General features: G+C 38.5%; 1 protein-coding gene across 3 annotated transcripts; it reads left to right on the top strand.

Moving 5' to 3' along the window:
- The first annotated feature begins 206 nt into the window (after window positions 1-206).
- On the top strand, window positions 207-18,916 carry TPH1 (tryptophan hydroxylase 1). 3 transcript variants are annotated; one of them, XM_070957442.1, is made up of 11 exons: window positions 207-324; window positions 6,113-6,219; window positions 8,611-8,788; window positions 9,409-9,509; window positions 11,502-11,569; window positions 12,424-12,620; window positions 14,166-14,301; window positions 14,839-14,965; window positions 16,322-16,417; window positions 17,536-17,669; window positions 18,558-18,916. In XM_070957442.1, the coding sequence occupies exons 1-11, from the start codon at window positions 207-209 to the stop codon at window positions 18,718-18,720; spliced, it is 1,425 nt and encodes a 474-aa protein (XP_070813543.1). In that variant the 3' UTR covers window positions 18,721-18,916. The 3 variants fall into 3 exon arrangements, with proteins under 3 accessions (XP_070813543.1, XP_070813540.1, XP_070813542.1); XM_070957439.1 differs by having other exon boundaries at window positions 207-320; window positions 6,082-6,219; XM_070957441.1 differs by having other exon boundaries at window positions 207-308; window positions 6,082-6,219.
- The last annotated feature ends 1,368 nt before the right edge of the window (window positions 18,917-20,284 follow it).

Consider the following 20,284-nt stretch of genomic DNA (forward strand, 5'->3'; position numbering starts at 1 on the left):
CACGTGAAGATGGAGAGGGGGCGTCGCTCTCGCCCCGCCCTGCGCCGGTTGGCTTGGCGAGAGATCGGAGCCTTGCCCGGGCCCCCTCCGCCTTTCCCATGCCCATAAATAGCCCAGCAGCAGCGAGAGAAGCAGCAGAAGCGGTGAGGGGGACGGCGCGGCCCCCGGTTGCTCTTGCCGTCCAGTGAGGTTCGCTCGTCTTCATCATGTACTCCAACAGAATCGAGCTGCCCCGGCGAGGTCGGTCCTTCGACTCCGGGAGCTCCAACTTGGATGAGAATCAGCTCAGCGATCTTTTATCTCCCCCGGTTCTGAATGGGGTAAGTCCTTCTCCTTCTCCGTTTGGAAAGCGGTTTTCCACTTCTTCTCCTCCTCCTCCTTCTTTCTGGTTCTTTGGTTTTCTTTTCTTCGTTGTCGTTTTCCTTTGAAGACGTTTGGCTTCTCATCCGAGAAGCTGAAGAACTGAAGAAGTTTATCGGATGAGAAGTCAAACATCTTCAAAGGAAAAAACAAAAACAAAAACCAGAAAGTGCAGTTGCCTCTTAAAAAGACAACCCTGACCTGGATGACTGAGAATCTCCATTGACACTTTTCTTCTTTGGTTCTTTTCTTCCTCTTCTTCCCCTTCTCCAAATAAGGGGTTGCTAGAACAAATAAACAAAAAAAAAAAGAAGACTTAGACTTGCTTTGGAATGCCACACTTTAAAGAATCTCACACTCTCCCTTCCTTTGTAAGTGACCGTTTTCTGTTTCTTACTGTTCCCCTGAACATTTTGCACACCTGACCATGCTGTTGCTTGGTGCTTTTTCTGCATCTGTGCTTCAGATGAGAAATGCATTGGGATTTGAGGAGCTTTTGGGGGCCTTCAGTTCTACATCTGTCCATATTATAGAAGAGCATGGTGAGTGCCTCTGCACCAGAGTCGGTTCTTTGCAGGAACTCCTGTTAAAGTTGGTTGTCTGGTTGAATCGAACAGGAGATTTGTGGGGAGAAGAGGAAGAGGAGCGAGCCTCCCTTGTGAATTGGCAATTCTTATAACGGTTAAAAAAAATGTGGCGAGGACTGTTCAAAATTACTCAGATAAAGATCTGTATTGGGTATGGAACCTGGTATTTCTGTTTTATAGCCCCGCTGTTAAAAAATGCACAATGCAATTGAACTTGAATGAAATAACTGGAGAATTGGCAGATTTTTATTTAAGTACGGTTGTTGTCTCCCATTGCCTGTTTCCTAGCTTGGCTCTTTTAGCATACCTTGGGAAAAGTTGCATGTACTTTGTTTGTCTTGCATCCTTCAGTGGGAAATAAACAGTGAGACAGACCTAGTTCTCTTAATTCTGCACAAATTCTAGGTAACCAGAATAATTTCCTATCCAAATGCTCTTTGGGAAGGCATTGACTGACCATAAACTATAGGAAGAAGTTGGATACTGCCAACAGGCTATTTAACCCAGCACTCTTTTTGAAGCGGCTACCCAGAAACCAGCAGCCAACTAGAAAAGTAGGCTGTCCACCTGGTATTCTTTGCTCTATGTTGTGGTAGCCATTCTATGCATTAAGGTCAACAACTGCATTTGTGTTGGTCCTCTTATATTGTTCGTTTATAGCAGCCCAGTAAATTAGAAAGGCTTCTTTGCATAGTGATTCATGAACATGCTTATGTTGTAGACTGTTTTTTAAAAAAGACTGCTGAGTGTAGTCTTTAACTTAGATTTGATATACTGCTTGGCTACCTATTTGGTATGTAGCCAAGGAGTATATCTTTTTTTGGCAGTACAGTTTCTGCTGCTCCTGTTCATATTTTAGTAATACTAAATGTTAAATAGTGCACACATTCCTAAGACCTTCTCGATTGGTCCACCTATCTCTTTTCTATCAAATATGAAATATATTCATGAGCATCAATGTATATTAACTGTCAACAAGTGGTGGCAAGAAAGTCCAGCTTGGAAAATGAAGGCTGCATTTTTGGCAGACAAGATTTTGATTCCTAGAACTGTGCCTTTTTCTACAATGATATATGCATCAAGGTTCACTGCTACAGCATTTTTCCCCCGGGACATTTTTTAGCTTTAGCCTATGGGTCTTCAATTCCTGATTTATCATATTTCTTATATTTTTCTACTTTTGGGATTTAAAGATGTACACTAAAAAAAACCCATAGAAAATTATTCTAAGCATCCTTTGAAAATTACATGTAGATATTATAATGCCAATATTGATCTTAAAATAAAAAGTAAATGGAATAAAGTATGGCTGGCTGAGGAATTCTGGGAGCTGAAGTCCATCCATCGTAAAGTTGTTAAGAAACTCTATGACTTTATGCTCTATGACTTGCATTTCTGAGTAATAAAGTTGAAGAATTACAGTGTAGCACTGGTAGAATTAGGCAAAAGCTTCCAGACTCCAGAGAGTATAGTTTCTTCACAATAAACATATATGGCTGGTAATACTTGATAGGCACCTGTATTTGAAAAATGCTGTGAATACAGTGAGAAACCGAAAAGCTCAGCATAACAAAGAGATTCATATAAATGAATGGCCAGACATAAAATATTTTTTTCCAGTGGTGTAGAAAAATTATAAAATTTAACTCAGTTGGAAAAAAAAATCTTCAGTATTCCATGCCTAGAAATTCAGCAACCAAAATCTAGTTCCTTCATTTTCCTTCCCCTCCCACAATTTCTCTTTTGGTTGAGATGAATTATTTAGGTGGTAAGTTTGACAGAATGCACTCTCTTATAATTAGTGTTGGGGGGCTTTGTGGTTGACAAGTGAGATAACAATTCTTCAAACAAATAAATTCAAATTTTGCATTCATTATCTTTTTTTCTGCGCTCATGATCAAGTAACAAAATGCTTCTAGCAATTATGGAACTGTTTCTTTCCTTCCGATTGTGAAAGAATTAGGAAATGAGAGAGGCCTGGATGCGGAAAGCAAAGAAAGGAAGGGCATATATAGAAGTGCCTTGGTGCTATAGGACCGATAACAGAGGATAGAGTGAACGTAATAGCACCATACCGGAAGTTTTGACTTGTTCATAAGGAGAGCTCTTCTGGGCTTCCCTCTGGCCTTGAATGTTGCCATTCAGCCTCCCCAGCCTGGTGTGCCATCCAAATGAACCTGACTGATCTTCCCCCAGGTGTCATGGTTATTGGTCATAGTGATGACCAATAATGGTTAATTGAAAAATAATGGAATTTCTACTGGAGGCTTAGACCTCAAGTTGGATGAACTATTAGAAAGAATTCCAACTCTTTTTTTTAGCAAATATATTGCTGGGAATTGATGATGATGAAGTTTGAAGATTTTCATGTGAGAACTTACTCTGCTTTCTTAGGTACTAGAATTTATAAACTGTTTTGCATCAAACTGGTTGCTTTTACAGAACAGCAATAGATTTTGTTGATTTTTAAGGTGGCTTAGATTGCTAGGTTTTTTTTCCTAGTTAGATTCTCCCTTTCCCGCTTCCACATATAGCATTTAGAAGAGAGTAAGGTAGAATAACCTTAAAAACCTGGAATCAGTGAAGGATGCTTTGGGTTGTTTTGTTTTGTATACTGTTGGATAGGCTCCTAATTTTTATCATGAGCCTATCCAACAGGATACAAAAGGAAAACAACCCAAAGCATCCCTCATAGTCCCAGCAATCAGAAAATGAAACAAATGCTTTGATCATGGTATAATTTTAAGTCATTTTGATAAAGAAAATTTTAATAGCTAATGAGACTACAGGAGATTTCCCAGAGAAATTTCATTTTCATAGGATTGGTCTGCACTTTCTTCAGGCACTTTATTTCATGCTGTACAGATTTATTTCTCAAACATTGTAGAGAATTAACTCTACAGTTTGGTGTGGTTTAAAGAATTTTGGCAAGAGATTGTGAATTTTTAATGTTTTGGAATTAAAACTTGTATACAGACAACTGGTTTTAAACAAACAGAAATATTTGGCTTGAATTAGGGAAGCTTAGATAACTATTACCATTATCTTATACCATAAGCTATTAATATTTACATTTTAGCTTTCCTTGTAAATTGTTTTTTGCATTGAAAAGTGATCTAAATATGTGGAAAATATATTCAAACAATTGTACAAGTTCCTAGAGTGAGAAGGAACATCTCTGCCAAAGGGATCTTGCATTGCACCAGGAAACAAAGCAAAACTCAAAGAAAGACTAATAGATTTATGCTAATAGAGTGGACTTTTTCATCTATTTATTTATTTTATTGATCAAATCTCTACACAGTGCATCACACTTGTGTACGTCTGGGTGGTACCTGTCTTCTCACAATCTCAGTCTTTAATCATTGCTGGAGGCTTCAACAGGTCTTGTTTGCTAGTTTATCTTTCAGAGTTATTGACAAAAGAAAGCAACATTTCCTTAAACTGAGCTAGGTTCCTGGTGTCCATGTAGACACATTCATAGAATTTCATCAGCAACATTATGGAAGTGGTTTGCTGTTGCCATCTTCTGTGATTTATTTTTTTGACTTCCCAGTTTAGTCTATAGCTTGAGATTCCCTGGGGGTCTCCCCTCCAAGAATTAACCAGGTCCAATCCAGATTAGGTTTTCTGAGACCTGCTAAAGTTACTTTAGGAAGTTTTAATCCTGCAGAATCATATGTGAATTTATGCTTACTGAAATCTAGATTAAGTGCATCGAATGTGTTATGTTTGGGTATTCAATTTTTTTTTAAAAAAATCCAAAAATAGGATTCTGTATAATTGGTTTTAAATATTAAATAAAATGTGCAAAACTTTTAAAATGGCCAGGGGGACTTTTTATCAGGTCCGCCTGATTCGCCAGTTGCGTCCCTTTCTGGATCGGGACTCGTTAAATACGGTCACTCATGCTCTTGTTACTTCCCGCTTGGACTACTGCAATGCTCTCTACATGGGGCTCCCCTTGAGGAGCACCCGGAGGCTCCAGCTGGTCCAGAATGCGGCCGCGCGGGTGGTTATGGGAGCGACGTGGCGCTCCCATGTGACCCCCCTCCTGCGCGAGCTGCACTGGCTCCCGGTGGTCTTCCGGGTGCGCTTCAAGGTTTTGGTTACCACCTTTAGAGCGCTCCATGGCATCGGACCGGGGTATCTATGAGACCGCTTCTGCTACCAATAGCCTCTCACCGACCAGTACGCTCCCATAGAGAGGGGCTCCTCAGGGTGCCGTCGGCCAAACAGTGTCGACTGGCGGCCCCCAGGGGGAGAGCCTTCTCTGTGGGGGCACCTACCATCTGGAACGAGCTCCCCCCAGAGATACGGAAGATCCCAGACCTGCGCACGTTTCGCCGTGCTCTCAAAACTTTTCTATTTCAGCAAGCTGGCCTGGCCTAACTCCCCTCTTTTAAATTCTTAAATTTTAAATTTTTTAATTCGTGATTTTATAAATTGGGTGTTTTAATCTGTGTTTCGGCCGAAATATTTAATAATTTTAAGGGATTTTTAATATTTGTATTGTCTGTATTTTATCTTGGCTGTTCACCGCCCTGAGTCCTTCGGGAGTAGGGCGGTATAGAAATTTGATTAATAAATAAATAAATAAATAAATAAATAAATAAAATTGTTTAAACCTTTAAAAATTTTACTACATGCAGCCATGATATGCCTTGAAATTTGAAGCAAGTATGAAATGCATTTGAGCATTGAAGTGCCATCTCTGCATCTATTATTGCTTTGGTGTATCTGTGGGATTACTTCAAAATACTGTCAGTTCAAAAGCAATGACAAAGCTATGATCATAATGGTCCTTAATTGAATGAGGCATGCTCCAAGGAAATCAAGAGGGACCGTTTATAAATTGTGAACCAAAAGTAATTCTTTTCCAAGAAATGTTCTCAGTCCCAAAGCTTAGCAAGATTTATTGAAAAGAAAGAGACATGACTACAAGAATTATGGCCATTGGATTACTTTCCATCTTAAAAAAAACCACCATTGACAGATATCATTGGATTCAACCACTGGAAAATACTTATCCTTGAAATAATAGAGCATTGCCCAAATTTGATGACATTCTAAGTAATTAAAAAAAAATAGACTTGACTTATTTAACACTGATGGCCACAAAATTTCATTTTAGATCTTCAAACCAAACTATGCTACAAACGAAGACAATAAAGAGAACAAGGCCAATTCATCTGAACGGAGTAGAGCTGCTATTATTTTCTCTTTAAAGAATGAAGTTGGAGGACTTGTCAAAGCCCTAAAACTCTTTCAGGTAAGCTGTTACTCTTACCTACAGTTGAATGAATAAATATATTGTGTGGGCATTTCCAGTAGATAGGAACAACCTTGAGAATGCCATAACACACTCTCCATTTTGCTTTGTTCCTTAAATATTCCAGCTGGTTAAGTACCATTCCATATCATAAACAGCCTGCTTACTGATGAATGAGATACTAGAGTCTTATCTAAAGGGCTAGTCCACAAGAATTTCTTAAAAATTTGAGCAATGGAGATCAGAATAAAAACTGTGTGTGTATCAATCCTATTGGAAAAATGGCACAGCAGAACAAGTCTACCAAAATGTTCCATGGTCTCCTTATATGATGCTTCACGCCACCAGCTGATCACACAAAACATTCTGAAATTCTCTGCTGTAGAACACAACAAACGGTATTATACTAGGAATCCAACCTGACTCAAGGATGGAAAAAAGAGAATTAACTTTTGTGGAGATGATCCTAGGTTTTTGTTTTTTGGTCACAGTTCAGTTTCCTACACTTTTTACTATAATTTTCATTGGGAGCAGAATTTGCCAGTGTAAAATGGAAAACTGATCAGCTGTAAACATAGATGTCCACAGACTTCTGTTATTGTTAAAATAATGAATGCAGCATCATGCCATAAAGTGATGTCATTAAATAGGTCCACAGAGGCGCACTTGCATTGGGTAGTGCAATGCCCCTTTCATGGGACAGACTGATTTGACTCCTCCCCATCCTCTCACTGCCTCTGGCTATAAAACTAAAAATTTGTATTTTATGCAAACTTTCTCCATTTCACTTCTACAAGGAGTAGACTGGAAGTTTACTCTTCTAACTGGAAATAAATCACAATTCCTTGTTGCAAAAACATAAAGCAATGACTTTTTAAAGATATATAATTAGTAAATTCAAGCAGATCAAATCTAGTTTGGATCACAGCTTTTCAAAAAAATAGAAGTGGTATTTCTCTTTCTGGGTTTGATGATTGTGCTGAAGAGGAGGAGAAAGGAGATAGAAAGGGTGAAAGGATGTATTTGTTATGACTTAGTCATATAATGGGAATTATTTTTTAAAAAAAAATTACATATGAACTAGGAAGAACAGAAGGCTGAACATGAGTATGTTTAATATAAATAGTATTGACCATAACTTTAACTTCATTATTAATTTTATTTATTTTATTTTATTTATTTATTTTATTTTATTTTTGAATTTGTATACCGCCCTTCTCCCTGAGGACTCAGGGCGGTGAACAGCCAGATAAAAACATCAGATACAAATATTAAAACACATTTAAAAATATATATAGATTTGGCCCCATTAATTAAAATGATAAGCAAAACAGAACAATTAAAAAAACCCTTAAAAAGAAATTAAGCCAGCCCGGCTTGTTGAAAAAAGAAAGTTTTAAGGGCACGGCGGAAGGCACTGAGGTCATGGATTCTCCTTATCTCCGGGGGCAACTGATTCCAGAGGGTAGGTGCCCCCACAGAGAAGGCCCTCCCCCTGGGGGTCACCAGCCTGCATTGTTTGGCTGATGGCACCCCGAGGAGGCCCTCTCTGTGGGAGCGCACGGGTCGGTGGGAGGTCGTCGATGGCAGTAGGCGGTCTCGAAGATAGCTAGGCCCTATGCCATGGAGCGCTTTAAAGGTGATAACCAACACCTTGAAGCGCACCCGGAAGACCACCGGGAGCCAGTGCAGTTCACGCAGGAGCGGTGTTACATGGGAGCGCCACGCTGCTCCCGTCACTACCCGCGCTGCTGCGTTCTGGACCAGTTGGAGCCTCCGGGTGCTCCTCAAGGGGAGCCCCATGTAGAGAGCATTGCAGTAATCAAGGCGAGAGGTTACGAGGGCATGAGTGACTGTGCACAAGGAATCCCGATCAAGAAAGGGCCGCAACTGGCGGATCAGGCGAACCTGATAAAAGGTCCCCCTGGTTACAGCCGTCAGATGTTCCTCCAAGGACAGCTGCGTATCCAGGAGGACTCCCAGATTGCGAGCCCTCTCTGTGGGGGCCAAAGACTCGCCCCCAATAGTCAGTGATGGAGTCAACTGACTATATCGGGATGCCGGGAACCACAGCCACTCAGTCTTGGAAGGGTTGAGCCTGAGCCTGTTCCTCCCCATCCAGATCCGTACAGCCTCCAGGCACTGGGACATCACTTCAAGGGCATCGTTGGGGTGGCCTGGGGTGGAGATGTACAGCTGAGTATCATCAGCGTACTGATGGTATCTCACCCCAAAGCCACGGATGATCTCGCCCAGCGGCTTTGAATTAATTCAAAGTATAAATTTAATTGTGTAAATCTTGACTAAATGAATGTTAAAGAAAGACTGTATACCCTAGATTTTTGTTCTCAGATGATATTCATGATCCCACTATAATATCTTATTGTTCAGGAAAAACATGTGAATTTGGTGCACATTGAATCTCGAAAATCCAGAAGACGAAATTCAGAATTTGAGATCTTTATTGATTGTGATAGCAACAGGGAACAGCTAGATGAAATCTTCCATCTCCTGAAATCCCATGTCAATTTTCTGACTGTGAACCCAATCAACAACCTACAGGAAGAAGGTAAGAAGGAGGAAAAGAAGAAAGTGATTTATTAAAATTGCATGTGTATTATAAAGATGTCTTGTTACTCCAAGGCTTATTGAACGAAATTTAAAAATACAGTTGATTTTGTCTCTCTGTTTTAAGCTTTTACTGATAAATGATAAATAAATTCAACAAAAGTAAGCTTTTCTGCAACTGGAACTCATTTTCAGATTTCTGCCTTTTGGGACAATGAAGAACAATTCTTGACTAGCAATTCTGTTAGTAAATAATTATTTTGTTAACTTTGGAATTATATATTTATTTAAAGCATTTCTATCCTCCATTTCATTTAAAAAAAAATTCAAGAGCATTTTAATATTGGTGTCTCTTTGCACATGCTTGACTTCAATGAGAACTGCAGTTATGATGCTAATTTAATGCAAGCATCTCCCCTTATTTTTAATATAGCTATCCTGTTTCATTGTAAATACCAGAGCAGGAAGCGTTTTGTGCTGTGCATATATATGATAAGAAGTTGCCTTCAATTTTGCCATTTACTTAACAACTAGATTCCACTTTGAACTGTCATGAGGCTAGTTTCCTTTTCCAACCAGCCTAATTTTTATTAATAACTCTGTATTTTCTCCATTTCCTAGATATGGAAAATATACCCTGGTTTCCTAAGAAGATCTCAGATTTGGATAAATGTGCAAACCGTGTCCTGATGTATGGATCGGATCTGGATGCAGACCATCCAGTGAGTAGATTTGTAACAGCCTTTGCCTATGTATATTTTGGTTCTTTTCTGAAGAAAAGCTGCTTTAATCATTGGAAATCTAACTCCCAATCTTGAATATATTTTTTTTCTAATTTCCATTCCATTGTCAAATTTTGTTTTATATTCAGTATTAAAGACACTAAAATATGTAGAATTTAGATAAAGCTGGGAACTCTGAAGCTGTGTGAGATTCAGGAAAACTGGAGTGGAGGGGGAGGAGTCATCCATTTTTAACTTTTTGATGCCATGTAAGGTTTCATGTGCTTCCGTTTCCTCAAATATGGTCTTGCAAGTTCAAAAAAATGCTTGCTTGGTGATGGTTGAAATGCCTCAAAAGAAGAAGAAAGATGTTGAATTGAGAGAAAAATGCCAGAAAGTTATATCACTTGTGGCTGAAGTTGGTAGCTCTGGTAGAAGATTTTTATTTATTTTATTATTATTTATTTAGTTTGTCAAACATGTACGAGATAACAGGTATAAGTATGAACATGGACATGAACGAAGGAAATGAGTACAAATAAATGGGGACAGTAGGACAGGGATGGTAGGCACGCTGGTGCGCTTATGCACGCCCCCTTACAGACCTCTTAGGAATGGTGTGAGGTCCACGGTAGACAGATTAAGGTTGAAGCTATGGGGGTTTAAGGCAGGGGTGGGTTCTAATTTTTTTTACTACCGGTTCTGTGGGCGTGGCTTATTTTGTGGGTGTGGCTTGATGGTTATGTGACAATTCTTTAGGATTTAGCAGAGGTACCGGTCTACCAGGCTTTTAACTGCTTGCAGAGCTATACCGGTCTACTCATTTATTTTTGGAGGCACCGGTCTACCCATTTGTTTTTGGAGGCACCGGTCTACTCATTCGTTTTTGGAGGCACCGGTCTACCACCACACTGTCTTTTAACACTGATCAGCTGTGAAGCCCCGCGGCAAGAGTTTAAAGTTTTTTTCCTTCTAGCCGATCAGCTGGGACTTGGGAGGCAGCAATAGATTGGGGGTGGGGCCAAATAAAAGGTAAGAATAACACGGGGGGGGCGGGGGAGCACGAGGGCCCAGCTCCCAAACAAAGAGAACCGGTTCGGTGATGTCATATCGTCACCGCTACCGGCTCGGCCGAACCGGGCCGAACCGGGAGAAACCCACCACTGGTTTGAGGATGTAACAATAGAGTCAGGGAGAGCATTCCAGGCATTGACCACTCTATTGCTGAAGTCGTATTTTCTGCAATTGAGTTTGGAGCAATTTACTTTGAGTTTGTATCTATTATTTGCCCATGTATTATTGTGGTTGAAGCTGAAGTAGTCGTTGACAGGTAGGACGTTGTAGCAGATAGTTTTGTGTACTATGCTTAGGTCAGACCGTAGGCAGCCAAGTTCAAGGTTATCCAAGGCCATGTTGCTTTCTTTTGGCAGTTCCTTTTATTTATTTTGAGTGATGTGTGTGCAGTATGTTGGAATATGAGGTCTATATCAGCCTTCCATCCTTCTGAGGTGGGTAAAATGAGGACACAGATTGTTGGGGGCAATATGCTGACTTTATAAACTGCTTAGAGAAGGCTGTAAAGCACTGTGAAGCGGTATAGAAGTCTAAGTGCTATTGCTATATAATATTGTATTGGACAGTTTGTCCCTGCTATTAACTGCAGGAATGTATGTAAATCAGTATTCCCTGCTCTGATACTCTCCAGATATATAGGACTACAACTCCCATTATATCCAGGCAGCCTGATCAAAGGCTGAGTAGTTATGGGGAGGTGGAATTGTAATATCATATATCTAGAAGTTACCAGATTGAAGACTGAGGTAAATACTGGTAAGTATATTAAAAAAAGAAAGATAATAGGTTTCTGGTTTGCATATATTTACCTCATAAAATGTTCTCAAATTTTCTTTCTCTGGCTCATGTCCAGCTGATTGAGAGAACTAAGACATTTTAATCTTAATAATGAGGAAATTATTATTTTTTTTGCACTAGGGTTTCAAAGACAATGTTTATCGCAAAAGACGGAAGTATTTTGCTGACTTGGCTATGAATTACAAACAGTATGTATCAGTGTGTACTAAATGCTATTACTGTGATGATATTAAAACAACTGACAGATAAAAAGCACTGAAGACATTTAGAAATATCTACTGAAAGGATATTCCATAAAACAGAAAGTACAGGCAGCATTCCTTGGTGTTCCAAAATCCACACTAGATTTGTACAAAGTAAAATTAAGTTGTTCCTGTGAAGTTAATTAGTTGGGCTTCTACATCTCACAAAGTGGCTTTATTCCTGTAGTGACCATATTTAAAAATAAAGGTTAAATTTGAAAAAGGGGGAACATTGAAAAAAGTTCATAAGGAAAAAATGTAATTGCTTGTTTATAACTTTGCGTTACAAAGCAGAACCCAAGAAGTTTTTTTTTTACAAAAACATTTATCCTAGTAAAAATATCTAAAATCAAATTGTGTATTTAAAACTCTTTGCAGCTTTCACTGAATGTTTTAATGCTTCCAGATAAGTCTTGATTCATTTCCTGCCTTTGCTAATTGATAAAGCAACGTTGTGTTCCATGGGATTGAAGAAAGTGATAAAGAGTTTATGGGAACGTTTATATCAGCTTCTTAAGGACACATTTGGCTGAAAGCAGCTAGGACAGGTGCTACATGTATGCTTGTACACACTCTGATCCCCCTTTCCTCTTTGAATGTAACTCAATGTCCAGCTACAGTAATATACACCAGATCTGTAAAAGCTCAGCTTCCATTTTCCAATTGGCTCAACCCAATTTGCAACCAACGGCCAGTATTGCAGAATAATAGAAAATATGCCATTATACAAAACATCATTGTTTTTCATATTGGACACATGTTAATGAAGTGAAAATTAATTTTTAAAATTCTTTCTGCAGTGGGGACCCAATTCCCAAAGTCAAATTCACAGAGGAGGAAATCAAGACTTGGGGCACTGTATTTCGGGAACTCAATAAACTGTATCCAACCCACGCGTGCAGAGAGTATTTGAAAAATCTGCCCTTGCTTTCAAAGTGCTGTGGGTATCGAGAAGATAACATACCTCAGTTAGAAGATGTGTCCCTTTTTCTGAAAGGTAAGGGTCAGATGCCTGTTCAGTGTTGAGCTCTTGCTGAAGCTGAGCTTCCATTACAGAAAGGGAGCAGCAAGTTCTTTCCCCACTAAGGACCACATTTATTTGGAAAGTAATCTGGTGGTCTGCTTTGGCAACAGTTCTTTGTGCTCTGTCTAGATTACAGTAGGTTTCTGTTTGATGCATTTACCTTGATTGAGAATTCATGCTGAAGAGGCAATGGGGCTCTTTGTTGAGGTAAAGAGATTGAGGTAAAGTTGAAGCCTTTTGCCCTGATAAGCTGCTTCGTATCCCTTAGGAACATCCTTCAATGCCTGCAAAAAAACCCAAACTCAACCCAACCCAAATCAGGAAGGGCAACCTGAGGTGTTGCATCTGTAAATTCTGGATAGGTGGTGTTGAAGAGCAAAGTGGGAGAATCACTCACTGCTTTAGAAACTGAATCAAGTAGGTGCTTCTCTGGAGCTAAGCACCTTTGCAATCCTGCATATAGTAATGGTGTTAAAAGTTCTCAGAGGATTGTCGTGTGCATTGGGTAGGATGAATGCTGAAAAGAGTCTGGAATCCATTTACCAAAAGGCAATAATTAGGACAGTAACTGCTATGCAGTGTCACTTCACTATCAAATGGCATTGCCTGTCAAGTTGCTTTTAAGAATAAATTGTTAATAGTCTAAATAAATTAAGGCAGTCCTGGTGATAAATAACTGCAGCAGAAGTCCATTTGAGGATTCTGTCCCATAGCAAGCATTATTTGATTTGTACAGTGTATGTGTACAAGCTGTTTTCTGTATCAGTTCTAACCTGGGAAATCCACTTTCTACTATACAGATAGTTCTCGACTTACGACCACACCTGAGCCCAAAATTTCCATTGCTAAGCAAGACAGTTGTTAAGCCAGTTTTGCCCATTTTGCCATCTTTGACACATGCAGCCTAATGTCAAAATAAGTCAAGATGGCTTATCACTGCTTTGATGTTTTATCCTATTATTAATAGTGCTTTTGTTTTGGGCATACCTGTTTCTCCAGCTTCTTGCTCAGATATACATTCTTATAATCCTAATTAGGCCTGTTTATCAAATCTGTTGTAGAAAATTGTTATCACCACTTCTCCTCCTGTTGTGATATTCATTTTCAAGATTGTATTGAGAAATATATAAAAGATTGTTTTGATCAAAGAAAAAAAATACAAATACTTTTATTTCTACTTGGAAACCGCGTCTGGACTTTGTGCTTGAGGTGGAAAAAAATGAAACTTTGTTTTTGGGTTTTACCGATTATATAGATTTGTTATTATAAAAATGGCTACTTTATACTATTATGTAAAAGTAAAAAGTTGAGGTTTGATGTTAATGCCTTATTTTACTGCAACAAAGAGAGTTGGAAGTCAATGCTTTTTTCCCCCCCTTTTTTCTCCCTCACTTTTCCCTTCCCTATTTTTCCAACTATTTACTTTTGTATTTTCTTTGTATGCTATATTATAAACTAATAAAACTATTTATGAGAAATATATAAAAGCCATTTATGAACTATTCCTTGATTTTACAGAGCGCACTGGATTTACCATCCGCCCTGTTGCTGGATATCTGTCGCCCAGGGATTTCTTGGCAGGTTTAGCGTTCAGAGTATTTCACTGCACTCAATATGTTCGGCACAGTTCAGATCCCCTTTATACACCAGAACCGTAAGTGGGGATTGTAACACATTGATTCTGATTATATGCCAGCCCTTAATGGTAGAGCAGATCTGGAAATAGGCAGTGCAAAAAATATTAGCTTCTTAACAGAATTTCTCTTTCATCCCCCACTTATACCAAAGAGAGTCAAGGTGGTACAATCTTGAGTTTCTTTCTCATGCTAAGAAAGCTTAAAGTGGATTAATCTCTTTATTAATGGTTGTCTATTTTCTTCAAGGCCACCTCTCTACATTATAATAAGCTTCTTCATGTGTATTCAGTTTGGAACCTGAGTGTTACAAATTATTATCATTTTATCATATTGCAAATTCTTGCACTGGATTATGTCTAGCTGAGACATCTAGTACTGGGACAGATTTCTTTCTTTAGAATAGTTTTGGGAGAGGGAAGATGGCAAACCTGAGAAGTTAATTTTTTTGACAAACTATTATTATTATGTTAACTGTATTAATGTGAGATGGTTTACACCCAGCAATTGCAAAATATTGCAAGTTTTAGTATCACCTTGTTTTCTCTGTTTTCCAGGGATACTTGTCATGAGCTTTTGGGCCATGTCCCTCTTCTGGCTGAGCCCAGTTTTGCTCAGTTCTCACAGGAAATTGGATTGGTATCACTTGGAGCCTCAGATGAAGCTGTTCAAAAACTGGCCACTGTAAGTAGAAAATCCTGCCCAGTTCCAGTTGTATGTCAGTGTTTCTATCTACATATCCCTCTTAGCTATCTCAGACATTTTAAAAGGGGGTATCTTTTTAACAGAACAAAGTTGGAATATGGCCACTCTTGGTTATCTGAGCATTGCTGGTCATCTGACTCCAAATCAATGGAGTGTTTATTCCAGAGTAATTGCAGATTGGCTTATGTGAACAGCCTGAGCTCAATAAACTGCTGCAAGTATTTTTCTTTTCATGCAAATCACAAAATGGCTCCTTCCAAAGAGGTAGATTTGTTCATTCAGCAGTGCTTTAAAAGTACCTAAAGCCTCAAGATGTCCTCATGTACCATTTTTGCTTTCCATTTTACAAAAAAACATTTATCAAATGCAGTTCTGCTAAGTTTATTTCTGATCATTCATTATAAATTTGCCAGATATGGAAGATTGCTGGAATCTGTGTCGTGAGCTGCAGAACATAAATAAATCTGCCTTTTAAATTAACTGTCTAATTTAAATAGTACTGAAATGATACTCTGCCATTCCTTCAGGAGCTCAACACAGAATACAAAATGGTCTCTCATTCAATTCCACTCCCCCAAATGAAACTGTGAAATAAATGGAACCGTAAGAAAGTGACTGATCCCAAGCGTGGCAGAAGATGAACCTGGGTCATCTTGGTCCTCATTCAACATCTTACCATAGTACCATGCCTTTAATAACAGTACATGAACTGGGAAATGAGGCAGCAGTACTTGCCTTCTGGGATAACAGAAATTCCACTATTTTTTTCTCCAAACGGAACACTGCATTTTCAAAAAGTTGACTGCAGTCTGGAAGCTTTATGCTTTTGGAAAAAAAAAACTGTTGAGTTGCTTTGCTTTCGTGTGGGGCTAAGGAAGATACAGTAAGATGACTGCCATAGGAAAAATTCTGAAGGGATCTTCTATTTTTCATTCATGCAAGGGGACCTAACTCTTCAGTGATACACTGCTACTATTTCTCAGAGCGGTTTCCACATTTTTGTAAGTCTGATGTCATCTAATCATCTTGGTCACGTTGACTAAGGTATTGTCACTGAAGGCTGGGCCCACAGCACGTTCTAGGTTAAAATGTTTTTGGCTAGAATTTGGCTTAGTTAGTTATGCAAATTCAGACAATTTTGGTTTAGTATTGTTCAATTAGCCATAAGATGGTGTGTTGCATGGACACAGCTGATATATCTGGAAATATTGGAGAAATGGCTTTTACTTTCCACCAACAAAAGACCATGCAGAAACTCTGTTTATGCTTTATTCACTGTGTGCATCTCTATTAGAGAGCTGCAACTTCTTCTCATTTAACTTTCTTCCTTCTCAGTGCTACTTTTTCACAGTGGAGTTTGGTTTATGCAAACAAGAAGGGCAACTGAGAGTCTATGGAGCTGGTTTGCTCTCTTCTATTAGTGAATTGAAGGTAAGCCCCCAAATCACCTTCAAAATACTGCCTTTAATTTAGTGTAATAGTTTTACAACTGAACACTCAGGTGGAACTTTTATTTATTTCATTTGGCTTCATTGTTCTTCTGCTTTAGACTTTCACCTAAATGGCTGTTGATGCCCCAAACAGCTTCAAGGAAATCTGTCATTGGTTATTTTCTCAGTGAAGGATATAATAAGGTGTTTGATTGTGTGTTATAAAGTTAATGTCAACTCTTTGTGACCACAAGTCTCATGAAATAGAGCCAAGGATCACGTTGGAGATGACCAGGCTGAGCCTAAGGGAGGGGTCAAGTGTGTCATCAGTTTGGAGTCCCTTTATGCCCATCACAGATCTACGTCCAGCCCTCTTTGAATTCTATTGACCCTTATCTACCGCCAATTTGCCTCGACCATTAGTAGTTCTGATTCTTGTAATGAGCTAGCATGGGATAAATTTGTACTCATTTGAACAGTCTTGGGTTCCTGATTTCTTGCACTAGACAGATCACTGAATACAATATTCATGAGTTCCAATGTTATATGTCCAACATAGTATTTTATCCAATAAAATATTGTTTATTTAGAGCAAATTTGGCAGAAGGAAGCTTGGCATTAACAAGAATCTAATGTATAGTATTGGTCAACTGATAGAATGGCAACTAGTGGTCCAGAAATATACAACCTGAAGTCCTCTGGGCAACATGAAGTCCTCAAAAATTTTCAGTGTGGCCCACAAAAATTCCCAAAATGTGTTACCAAAGAATCATCTTGAATGGGACAGATAGGGAGGAATTATGACAATCAGTAGAACTAACTCTATTTAATTGTAATTACATATAACTGAAATGAATATTAATTTTTATCTTAGCACCATTTACTAATTTGGGTGGCTCAGAGGTCAAGGGTGATTCTTGGTTTGAAAGTTGTGCACTTTATAGAACGAGACATATTCTTAAAAATTACAGTAAGTAACAAAAATAAAAACAAACAAAACTCACTGAAAGTTAGAATTCATGTAGAATGTCACGAGCTATCTCTATAGGTTCTTCAGTATTGATGTGTCTATAATATGCACATTTCAATCTTTTCTATTTTGGTGTTTCTGATAACCAGCATGCACTCTCCGGAAATGCCAAAGTCAAGCCTTTTGAACCTAGTGTCACCTGCAAGCAAGAATGCATGATTACTACTTTCCAGGAAGTTTACTTTATTTCTGAAAGCTTTGAAGATGCAAAAGAAAAGATGAGGTAATTTACAGTTTGCCACTGGGAAACTGAAAGCTGGCAGAATGAAATACGTCGAAATATAGTCCTAGTCCCACTCCCTGCCCTTGGAAAAAAATAACACCTTATCTCATTTAGGTTGGTGTTAGGTTACTAAAAAGCCTGATATTCAAAAGCACAATATAAATGCTACTTGTAATATAAATGCCAGTGCTGTCTTGAGGTTTGCCTTTTCTATTATATTTTGTATTATCAATGACAAACACAGCCGCACTAAAAAAAATGTCAAATATTTTAAATAGTTACTTTCCTTTTTTCCAACAATTGCTCATAGAGAAGGGTAATTTGCAGTTTTACTGTGGTTTATGGAATAAACTATGATATCTGGCTTCATCAAAGGACAAACTACAAGTCAAGCAAGCAAACAAAATTATGACTTATTTTACTGTGTGATCTCAGTTTATCTTCTGCATCCATTTAACTTCCTCATTTATATCTTTGTTTTTCTGAGTTAATTAATTTTGGGGCCTCTTCCTGCTGGATTATTTTCATTTTTTAGTTATTTCTCTGGATTTATCTTTTTCCAAGTTAGGACAAATTTGTGGACTATTTCTCCCTTTTCCTGGGACACTATTTCTGCACTGGTCACAATAAAGCAGGAAAACGTTGACTATAGGTCCCATAATCCCTTGCCACTGGATGTATTGATTGGGGTTGAAAACATCTGGAGGCCACTAGTTTGTCTATTTCTGGTCCACACTATCACAGCTGCCATGCTTTTTCCTCTTTAATGGCAATCATTCAATAGATTAGAAACAGTGGTAGAACAATTATTAAGCTATTTAAATGTTTATAATTGACTGAAACTGCCACTATGTAGACAATTCTTTTTTTCTTTCCTTATCTTAACAGAGAGTTTGCAAAGACAATCAAACGCCCATTTGGAGTGAGTTACAATCCATATACCCAAAGCATTCAGATCCTGAAAGATCCACGAAGTATTGCACATGTGGTGAATGAGCTACGGCATGAACTGGACATTGTCAGTGAGGCCCTCAGCAAGATGGACAAGTAACTGGGAGTCTAACCTGTTTAACAACCTTTCTGCATTTGGTAGCTGTGGATCCCCCACACACATACACATTCTAGCAAGATAATACTGCTTTTGTGCTTCATGCAGAATGCTTCTTCCCAAAATGATCAATGAAAGGAAAATATTTTTGTTTTAATATAGTTTCTTGGAAGATTCATATCAATGTTTACATACCACTCTTCCCTCCTCTTTTCAGGCCCTTTCTCATTTATTTGAAAAGAAAGTAGAAATAATTTATCTAGAAAAATTGATAGAATATATTATGAAATGCTACATTTAAAGGCTAATGGTCCATATAGTCCACTGTTCTGTGCATCCAATGATAGCTAGTATTAGCTGTTATGGAAGGAGCAATAAAACCTTAAAACTATTTCAAGAAGTGTGTGTTCTGGTTTTTTTTAGTTGGCAAACCACAGCTATAACCATATACATACTTACCTAGCAGGAACATCAGTTGACTACAATGGGTATTATTGCATTCAATAATGCAATATTTCTTTCTAAGGATAACTAACTACAATATATTTGTTTCTGAGTAAGCACAGCATCTTCCATTTTTGCCTATTACATTTCTATATGAATAATATCAAATAGAATACAGCGCTTATAATTTGGGAAATTGTGATTGAATTTGAACATCATGCTAAGCCATAGTTTACTTAAACATGACTTGCTGAACCATCCACAATTGGTGGAATTTACATATCATGCTCTTCATCATGGTGCCAATGGGTAGCAGGTACCTAGGTACAAATTGGGTACCTAAGAACCTACTTTGTATGCCAGAATCTTGATCTTATTTTTTATTTTATGACTGAGCAAGCCATCGTGCTAGCTATGTTGTGAATTGACAGGCGCTGCTTCCTAATTGCAGCTCTAGTGCCCACAACATGCTCCCAAATGTTAAAATGTGCCCACAAGTAAAAAAGTTGACTTATTCCATTATATTTTTATTTGGTTATCAAATTTAGTTGCAGATATAAAGATGATATTACCTGTGTGTACACTCTGATACCATTTGGTTACACTAGTATTACACGCCAGACCAAAGAGCCTAGTTGTTCAGTGCAATTTTTAATCAGACCATTTTGTCTTGACAGAAACCAGAATTTTAATGTTTGTTGTAATTATATTCCGGTTTCATAAACCTTGTATCCCATCTTTTATTATTTTTACAAATAACTCAGAGGTGGGTTCTATTATCTTTACTACCGGTTCGCAATGGGAGCATGCGTGCGTGCATGCTTCTGTGCATGTCAGAAGCTTCTGTGCATGCACAGATTGTCAATTATGATGTCCGGGCGGGTGGGCAGAGCCTCCCGCCACTTTTACTACCGGTTCTCAAGAACCGTACAGAACCAGGTGCAACCTACCACTGAAATAACCCAAGACAACAAGCATATTCAACTTCCTCCTCCTATTTTTCCCACAAAAACAACCCTGTGAGGTGGTTTGGGGTAAGAGAGAGTGACTGGCCCAAAATCACCTAGTGTCACCCACCCACCTACCCACCAAATCACTCTTACTAATTCAAAAGACATGACAA

Source organism: Pituophis catenifer, unplaced genomic scaffold, assembly GCF_029215685.1.
Source record: "Pituophis catenifer annectens isolate HBS135680 unplaced genomic scaffold, rPitCat1.0.hap2 SCAF_1, whole genome shotgun sequence".
Classification (NCBI taxonomy): Eukaryota; Metazoa; Chordata; class Lepidosauria; order Squamata; family Colubridae; genus Pituophis; species Pituophis catenifer.